Source organism: Anas acuta, chromosome 3 (assembly GCF_963932015.1).
Source record: "Anas acuta chromosome 3, bAnaAcu1.1, whole genome shotgun sequence".
NCBI lineage: Eukaryota > Metazoa > Chordata > Aves > Anseriformes > Anatidae > Anas > Anas acuta.
The window spans coordinates 57315809-57325092 of NC_088981.1; the positions used below are offsets into that span (position 1 = coordinate 57315809).

Sequence of the window (9284 nt, forward strand, 5' to 3'; positions counted from 1 at the left end):
CACCAGAAACCCAGGTAGGCTTTTGAATGCATATCTATATGAACATATAGTATGTTCTTCCATCCGTACAGGTTATCAAAGGGTATTCCTTCAAACATTTTGGGATGAAATTGATCTAAATCTGTATGGAGAATTTTGATATACTATAGTAACAGGGGTGAATTTCCTCTTGCAGCCTCAGATCATAGTTATTGTAGAGCAATTAGTGAAAGCCAGCTACCTCAAAGAGTCCTGTGAGGGCTGCCTAGATCTCAAATTATTTTCTAATTGCCAATTCCACCAATGATTTGCATGCACACAAACTTAGCCCATGCCTTTGTCTAATGTCTTTGACCACAGAAAGCCATGAGGACCAAGGAATATGAGTGCTTTGTGCTGAAAATCCAGAGACTAGAGAACCTTTGCCGAGCTCTGCAGGAAGAAAGGAATGAGTTGTACAAAAAAATAAAACAAGCACAGTTCCCTGAAGAGGTGAATGGAAATGACATCTTAGAAGAAGAAGAAGATGATGCTGATACAAATCCTTCCTCCTCTGAGCAGGCAAGCATTGAGTTGCGTGCCACTGATGATAGCATGCTAAAGGAGCTGGCTGAGGCTTTCAGGGTGTCCCACAAGGTGGATGAGTCCCTCCCAAGCAACAGCAGCAACCCAGAGCCCCATGATGCTCAAACATGTAATGACATCTCAGAGCCAGAGCTCCCCTCTCATCTCACTCCATGGTCAGAGGCTGGGAATCTCCATGAGCAGCCCAGCACAAGCACATCAACACCTCCTGAGCATGTGCCAGCACCCACTGAAAATACAACGCCCACCAAGAATGTGCCAAAGCCCACCAAAAACATGCCCACACTCCCAGAAAGGGTGCCAGCACCCACAGAAAGTGTGCCAATACCTCTCGAAACCATGCCAGTTCCCACTGGGAATGAGGCAAAACCCATTGAAAACATGCCAGCAACCCCTGAAAGCATGCCAACACCCACTCAAAACATACCTGCTCCCCTTGGGAATATGCCAGCAACCACAACAAGTCCACCAAAAGCTGCAGAACGTATGGAAGACCTAGCAGAGCAGTCTGCCCAAGGTCAGCCTGCAGAGCAAACAGGGGATACAGACATGGAAGCGGTAGATTGAAGACACTGATGTGTTCAGGCCTGCCTTTCACAAACCACAGCTCTACTTTGTTCCCCAAGATTGGTATCTTTTTTTCTTTTTAAAGAAACAAAAAGTAGATGCTAAAGCACACTCATACATACCTGTGAGCGAACGTAAAGTGCTTCTCTTTGCTACCACTATCCTTTAATATTGAGTCTGCATATTTTGCTGTCCTTCATCTGCTTGAAGCATAATATTTTCTTAATGACAGGAAAATACAACAAAATTACAGTATCTTTTTTCTCAGGCATAATGAGTCATCTCATTCAGCAAAATAATTTTGAATTGTTGAAGTTTCATGTTTGAAAAGTCATTGCAATTCTCATACATATATTTAAAGTCTCAGAATTAATTGTATCTGTTCGGTTTGATGTTGCATAAAAGATGCCCTACTTGGAAATGTAGAGATCTCAATAAATGAGGGGAAAGAAATCTGTGATTGTAAAGTAAAATCGTGAAACCATCGATGTGGTCAGCCAGCTCCAAGGTGATGTGTAAAAACAAAAGGGGAATTTTTGTAAGAGTAAACTACCACTCGGTGCTATGTGGACTCTACAACCACAAACCCTTAGCCTTACTCTGGATTTGTTTTTTCTGATTAGTGCTCAAAAAGAGGTTTTGTTACCAACAGAACAACGGGGGAAGGAAAAATATATTTTCTATATTCTTCATAAAATGTCTGAAAACAACAGCAACTTCTGAACTGATGGCAATTCCAAAGATAGGGATAACAACCCTTCTCCTGCATTCAACAGAAACTAGTTTTCTGGTTTGTTTTACCATTTGAGATCACAGCTGCAACAGAGGGGCGCGTGCCTTCTTCCAGCCAGCAAACAAGTCTGGAAGTTCAGAAGTTGCATGCAGATCCTGGAACTTAGGCCAGGGGCAGAAAAGGGAACCAAGCTACACAAGAAGGTACCAGGAGGTACTCCAGAAGAACCCCCTGTAGGCGTGCTTCAGGAGAGTGTGATCCCTCCTGGTCACAGCCACATGAACAGTGAATCTTCCTCACAGCCACATGTACAGTGAAACTTTCTTCTGGCCCTGCTGCATGTACTGATGCACCCAGGAGAAAGGCCTGTCACCCTGTCCAAGTAAATAAGAGAATAGGTACCATGAAAGCAGGAATCCCTCTTACCTTCAGGAGACCAGCTGCATTCCCATCCCCTCTCTCGTCTAACCAGCCCTTCCTATCTGCCTGCCAGCACACCATTAGCAAACAGTTTTGCCACCTTGTCAGAACTGCCAAGCCAGAAATGCTGATTCTGGCATCTAGAACAAGGGTGAGGAAGGAATCAGGTAAGAGAGTGCACGTACCAAGACAGCTGTACAGTCTCAAGCAAGAAGAGTAAGAAGGCTTTGGAGAAAAAGGTTAAAAAATCCTGCTGGCACATTTCTTGTTTCTCATCCCCTTCTTCTGAATTCAGTCTAAGTGTTTTGGATCCTGATCTGAACAGCTTAAGAACCTGAAAAGGGCAATTACATGGGATGTCCATATGCTGGAAAGAGAAATGTTACAATCAAACAAAGACATGTTTAGAGATAAATCCCGAGGAGCCCCTGAAGAGAATCCCAAAGTTGCAATAGAGTTGAACCAAGAGAAAAGATGCCACTTTGGCAAAGCATGGGAGACAGTTCACAGAGTCCTTCCTGCACACCACCAAAAGCAAGGTTTGAATCTTTGCTTCCTGCCAACGTGTGCCTGCACTGCTTGTCCAACCTTTTCAAGAGCTAACCCTTCAAGGATACAGACCACGATTTGCAACTGTAGGTTGTTTTGATATGGCCTTACAAAGTAGCTATTTGGGCTACAGTTTAAAAATGTAGATGCCTTATGTTCGATACCAAGACTGGCAGGATTTATTTCATGTCTTTAATCACCTGAAAGTGGATTATTCAAGTCTTAGTTATCTTAAGCTCCTTTTATAAGTAATGGAGATGAATAGGCATCTTTTAAGGACAAGTCATCTTACGGTAAGACTGGCATCCAAGACAAAGGAAAGTGACTTTCTCTCTGAAGGTGCCATTTCTCTTCAATGATTCTAGGGCTAGCCTAAGACAACTAGCTTAAATTAAAAATGATGATTATTAGGTGTCTCAATAAGGCAAGAGGAATCTCACCAGACATTCAGCTTCAAGGCCCTAAGCAAATCATCCTCTGAAATGAAAGCCACTTGTGTGCCTGTGAAAACATTAACTTGTAACAAGTCTTTATCCTAAGACAGAAAACTATACTCACTTGATTTATTTAGTTTAGTTTCTATTAACTTAATTTTTTAGAAATCTAGTTTCAATTATAAGTTTTGTTTGGTTTTAGGGTGGCATTTAAAATTAATGCAATTTAAATAACTTTTTTTTCCCTTTCTTGGTCTTGTTTGATTCTGTTGCCATTGTGGTATTAGCCAGCATGTAGCCAACTTCTTTTTCTTTAAGTAGGCCCTTGGAATACCTTTAATTGTTGGAGTTTTCTCATACAGTCAAATATTCAATTACATAATAATAATGATCAACATGTCCTCATAACTTTAACTCGGTTCCATTCTACATTAATCATTACAGCCACGTCTTTAATTATATAATAGTTATCTCATACCTTCCAACTTCAGCAAGCAGGGAGGTGAGGATCCTACAGATAAAACCTTCCTACATAGTCATGATTGATTCTCACAGCCTCATCCCTCATGAATAATTACACAACCTTCTGGGAAAATCACTCCCACTCTATCCCTCCTTCTTCATTTGGGCCTTTTTTAATATTTGCATCTAAAATTGCACTCACATACTTGCAATTCTTATTACTCCATGATTTTCTACCCACATACCTGTTGCTTCTGCACTTTATCCCAGCAGTTTCCTCCTTGTACTCAATACTTACACACAACACTGAAAGCACAGGAGATGCAATCTCCCTGCTTTCAGAACTTGGCCTCGTGTTCACAAGAGATGGCAGAAAGAGTTGCAGGGGAGATTCTGGCTGACCCCAGGCTGGACGGAGCATTTACAGTCACACCAGGGGGGTGTTTTGTCTGTAATCTTGTGGTCTGTGGGAGGGAGCCTCCTCAGCAGGGAAAGTCTAGAAAATTTGGCCATGTACCTGTTCATTATCTGTTGCATCAGACTGAAGTTTAAGCCAATATCACCATCGCAGATTCCCATGCGTGAATCCATTTTCTCAAATTCTTCTTCAATACTGACTGCCGGCCTCCTCTTGCTCTCTTCCTGTACTGGTGCCCTATACAAAAGCTGCCTCTGCATGGTAGCAGTGTCATCTTGAAAAACCTTTGGGATTGCAGCCAGTACAGCAGTTCTGCTGCACATCCCTTGGTTACCTCTGGACTCAAGACACAGAAACCCCAGCACCTTTCTGCGGTCACTTGAAGGCAGTAAGTAGCAGTGACACGTGTAACTTCCCCATGGTTCATTCCTATCATCATTCTCCTACTGACATTGCCAGTCTCATCAATGCTGGTGCGGGCTGTGGTTCCCTCTTTTAGTCTTCCTTTTATTTCACATAATTTTTCCCATACCATCCAGCACAGATTTTTGGGGAGGAAAGGGTTATGGTAGCTGTATCCTTCTGTATCCTTGCTAAAACCACCCATTGCTGCAGTGCTTCCAAACCACCCACGGCCTTTGATTTGCAAAAGCTGCAAACGAAGAAGCATAATATTTCCCTATTCTGCATGCCTGACCTTTGTCACCTCAAAAATTTAACAGCTCCACTGCTGAACATGTAAAACAACATTTTTCAGCAACCCATAATTTATCCAAATGCGAGGGGATTTTCATGACGACAGCTAAAATCACATCCATGATGCTAACATGGCCCTCTCACCTAATTTCTGATCGCTGTGGCAGACCGCAGCAATGGTAAATCTCGTTGGCCAGAGATTAGTAAGAAACATTACAGCTCAGGAAAAATAGTTTTTAACTGTGGTCTCAGAAACAGCTTAACTTTTCCAACAAAAACTGAACAGAAGTAGACACAGGCATGGAAATATATAATCCAGATGACTGAACTTCAGCAACAGCATAGGCAGCGCAGAACAGGGATATATAATATAATATAATATTGGGCAATGTTTTCATAAGCTTCACTGTTAACAACATCTTTAAATTCACAGTCAATCAGACTGCAGCCAGACACAGATGATGCTCGTGCCACCTCTCTCTCTTTGCAATGAGCAGCGTTGCACTCATCAGTATGGCATTTAGGCTTTTTGCTCTGTTAGAGAATTACAACAGGACTCGTTTCTCTCCTGGGCCCACGGATTAACACTGCATTGCCATTCACACTAACCTTCAACCATTACTTCTGCTTAGCAAAGGGGCAAACAGAGGGAATGGAGGAGGCTGGACAAGGAAGTATGGAGGGCAGATGGAGAAAAGGTGTTTGCCACTCCTCTTGCCCTCAACAGCTTGCACTAACAGTTCACTGTGCAATGCTGTCTTGTCGACTGAGAAAAGACAGTGCATCGCTTTCAAAAAGGATGGAGGAGGAGAAAACAGCTATGTCAAACCTCTAGGAAGACCCAGAAATGTCACCAGCCGGCCCTGGGAGAAAGGCCAGAAAGATGCCAGGAAGCACATCGTTCATGTACAATTCTACACCAGCAAAGTAGCTTACTTTATTAGTATATCTGATTGAAAATATTTTTATGCTTAAAAAGATAAATAAATCAGGAAGAGGCTTAACTGCAAGTCTGTCTCTGACAAAGTTATTAGGATTCAGCTTTGAGATGCAGATGAAACACTTGCAATCCAGCCTGAAATAAGGACAGCCTTAGAAAAACATGATATGCTCAGCATAAAAAAAGATTCTGGAGTTGGACTAAAATGTCACACCTTGCAGCCACGAGTCATGAGAAAAGGAAAAGATGAGGAAAATATCTCACATTTGCTGAAAAAAAATAAAAAACAAGTGTAAGTACAAGAAAAAAAAAGTTCTGAAATAGTAAAATATTCCTTCTTATGAAAGAAGGAAAAAAAAAAAAAAAGGTGTTCAGGAAGCCCTCTTATTTGCATGAATCATTTCATACATTGATTCCCAAAATATGTCATGGAGTGCCTTTCATCTCAGAGGAGCCTAAAATGCTTTTCAAGCTGTAAGCATTGAGGAATGACTTCACTCCAGGCTGGAGAGCCACCTGCTTTGGGCTGTAATACAGCAGCAGTGCACAGCAGAAATAGAGTTGGGCAGAAGCTCTTATTAGATATAAACCTTCAGAGCAAAACCCAACCAGTACCTGCCTGGTATTAGAAAGAAACATTTGCAATGATCAGTTTATTCCCTAATTGCCTTTTTTTTTTTTTTTTTTTTTTTTTTTGCATTTTGCTCTGATAATTCTGGCACTGCTATCAGCAGAAAACAAAGTCCAATGCTTTGCAGGTGTAAGTCAGAGCAGCTCCTTTGGAGCCAGTTGAGCAACACATATTAACATCAAATGAGAATATACTCCAGTTACTGAATTACTGAGCCATTAGCAAGTTCTCTGTTCCTGTGAGTGAACATTTTACCCAGCTGATATTTCAGGGCCCCTGAGAGAGTTGGAATGGATTTACTCAATTAGAATTTGGCCAACATGTCACACTTAATGAACCTATTTTAGTAAAAGTGCCAAGATGCAATCTTTATTGACCACAGGTGGCCATGGCCTCAGCCTTGCAGCTCATCCAAACATCAAGTGCTTCTGCGTTCCAGCTAACATCCTTTCCTCAAAGACGATCAAGGACAGAGCACAATTTCGTGAACCACTATAACCACTTCCTGCAGCGCTTCATTCTTTCTCACGCTTCTCACACCCAATGACTAGTCTAAACCTACTCTGCTTACTGAAGCTTGCTGGATATATCTTGTTAATATTAGACCAAAATACAATTAGTTTTAGATTTCATTTCACACCAGATCTAGGTCAAGTCTGACGAGATGGTTTGAGCTTACAGATGCAACAACTCACTGACACCATGAAGGGGGAAGTCCTGCTCCACTCACTAGGTTATGGCATTACTTTGTAAATAAATAAATAAATTCTTAATGTAGCTCCCAAAACTGGATTACTATGGGGTTAGAGTGCCAGTGCCTCGCTCAGCAAAGAAGCTGAAAGGAGCCAAGGGCTTTTGAGCATTCTTGTGCCCCTGCACATCAATAACAAGTCACAAAAAGTCATGAATTGCTCCCCCAGCAGATCATTCTTATTGCACATCACTTCCAGATTATGAAGCAGGGCAGCCTACAAACTGCCAGGTAGTTCAGTTTCTGGTGGTGGGAGGAGGGGAAAGAACAAAAAAAAAGTCAAAAGCTGAACACCTCCAGTGTCACAACACTTGTACAAAGGAAAACCCTAAGCAAGTTCCAATGGAAAGTCAAGTTGTGCTAGCCATCATGTTATGCAGCTACCATCTCTCCCCTGGTGTTTCCACCCCTTTCCCCAGAATTTAAAATGAAACACTGGCATTAACACTAACATGACTTGCAGCTTCCCGCCCCACTCAAGGCATTGCTCCTGCCTGTGCACTACACCCCCTGCCCTCCCCAGTGTGCTGATGTGTGGCTGCACTCCAACTAGGTCACCCAAAAAATCTGGGTTAAAAATTCCCCCCATGTATCAAGAAGAGCTATTTTTTAACTCAGATCATAGCAGGTTCTTTTTTTTTTTTTTCTTTTAAATGAAAATATCTCGTGAAGCTATGACCTAAATTCTGGTCAAAATAACTGCTAATTGAACTTCATCAGTCTTTCCATCAAAGAAGTGGAGGCAAATGTATGCAGCCGTGCATTATTTGGATGTTAACTCTGGAGCATAGTGCTGTTCTCAGAGTTAATACTAGCATTTCCATTGATTATTTTGCAGAAACCTACACTACTTGTGGACTGAAAACTGAATTTGAAGAGGGAAATTTGTATTTTAAACATGAATCTTATGCTATACAAAAGACAGGGAAGATACAATATACATTTTGCTTTGATAGTGAGCAACTACACAGTTTGGAGCTGTTCTTTGCATCTTTTGATGGTACAGGAAATAAAACCTATCATGCTTTGATGCAGACACCCTGGGCTGAGTTTCTTTCTTTCTTTGCTTATCATACTGCTAAATGTCATTAAATCGATGTCTATAGACCACAGAACACCAAAGACTTGTCTTTTTATTACATCAGAGATTGAATGTAATGGAAAAAAGATGAGGCATTTGTTCCCAGGAAAGGGAAAAAAAATGGTGTGGTCAATGGTATTTGTCTTAGAAGCAGCCTTTTTTGTGTGTTACCTCCTGAAATCAGGTTCACAGCTGAATGACCTCAACTGGAGACCATGTCAGTTTTAAATTTGAGCTGCTAGACCATTGCTAGACTGCCAGACTCTTTCGCCAAACCACACTTGATTGGTGCTATTCCATACAGCTAAAGCCTGTACAGCAGTCTTACTGACAGAAATAGGAGCATGATGTAGGGTCTTGAAGAGAGGTACCTGCCACCACAAAGATGTCTTAGTCAGCAGCACTTCTCTCCAAGTGCCTAGGTCAACCCTTTCCTCTTCACCTGTTGTTTTCAGTATCATTCAATACACCCACATCACTTGAAAATACAGATCAAAATAACCTCAACTCACAAACAGTTGGCTTCACCAGAAGGGCGATTGAACTTCGCCTTCTAAAAAAGGACCCTATTTACTCTGTGTGAGCACAACAGCGGCTCTCATTTACCCGCTCAGGCCCTCAACATTTTTGGTTTATTTTGTCTGCCATTATCTATCTTTACATCTATATTAAACACACGCTAGTTTAGATTCTTGATGGAACATAGCTTCCATCTGCAGCTACCAGTGAATTAATGTATACTAACATCTTAACTATAAATTAATGTAAGACACCACATGTAATTCACGTAGCATGTTCTGTCACAGCTATAAAGCATATAGACCTGCAGAGCTGTAACATGTGCCTCCAGCCTTGTAACACCTCAGCTGCAGGGGCACACTGCAACCTCCTGGGCAGCAGCAGCAGAAGCTGCAGCATTGCTGCTCCACTTAGGGATAACCTGGGATCCTGGTGGCACCCTACACAGCCCCATCAGCGCTGGCAGATGGCAGGCAGAGAGACATTCCAGGCTGCATACCTGGAACCCCTGCAATCTTT

General features: G+C 41.9%; 1 protein-coding gene across 1 annotated transcript in view; it reads left to right on the plus strand.

Moving 5' to 3' along the window:
• Positions 1-8201, plus strand: part of TXLNB (taxilin beta) — a 41494-nt gene extending 33293 nt beyond the window's left edge. Inside the window, exon 10 of the mRNA XM_068677249.1 lies at positions 340-8201. Coding sequence (XP_068533350.1) covers positions 340-1131 — 792 coding nt within the window. The 3' untranslated portion in view covers positions 1132-8201. The remainder of the gene's footprint in view (positions 1-339) is intronic.
• Positions 8202-9284: the final 1083 nt, after the last annotated feature.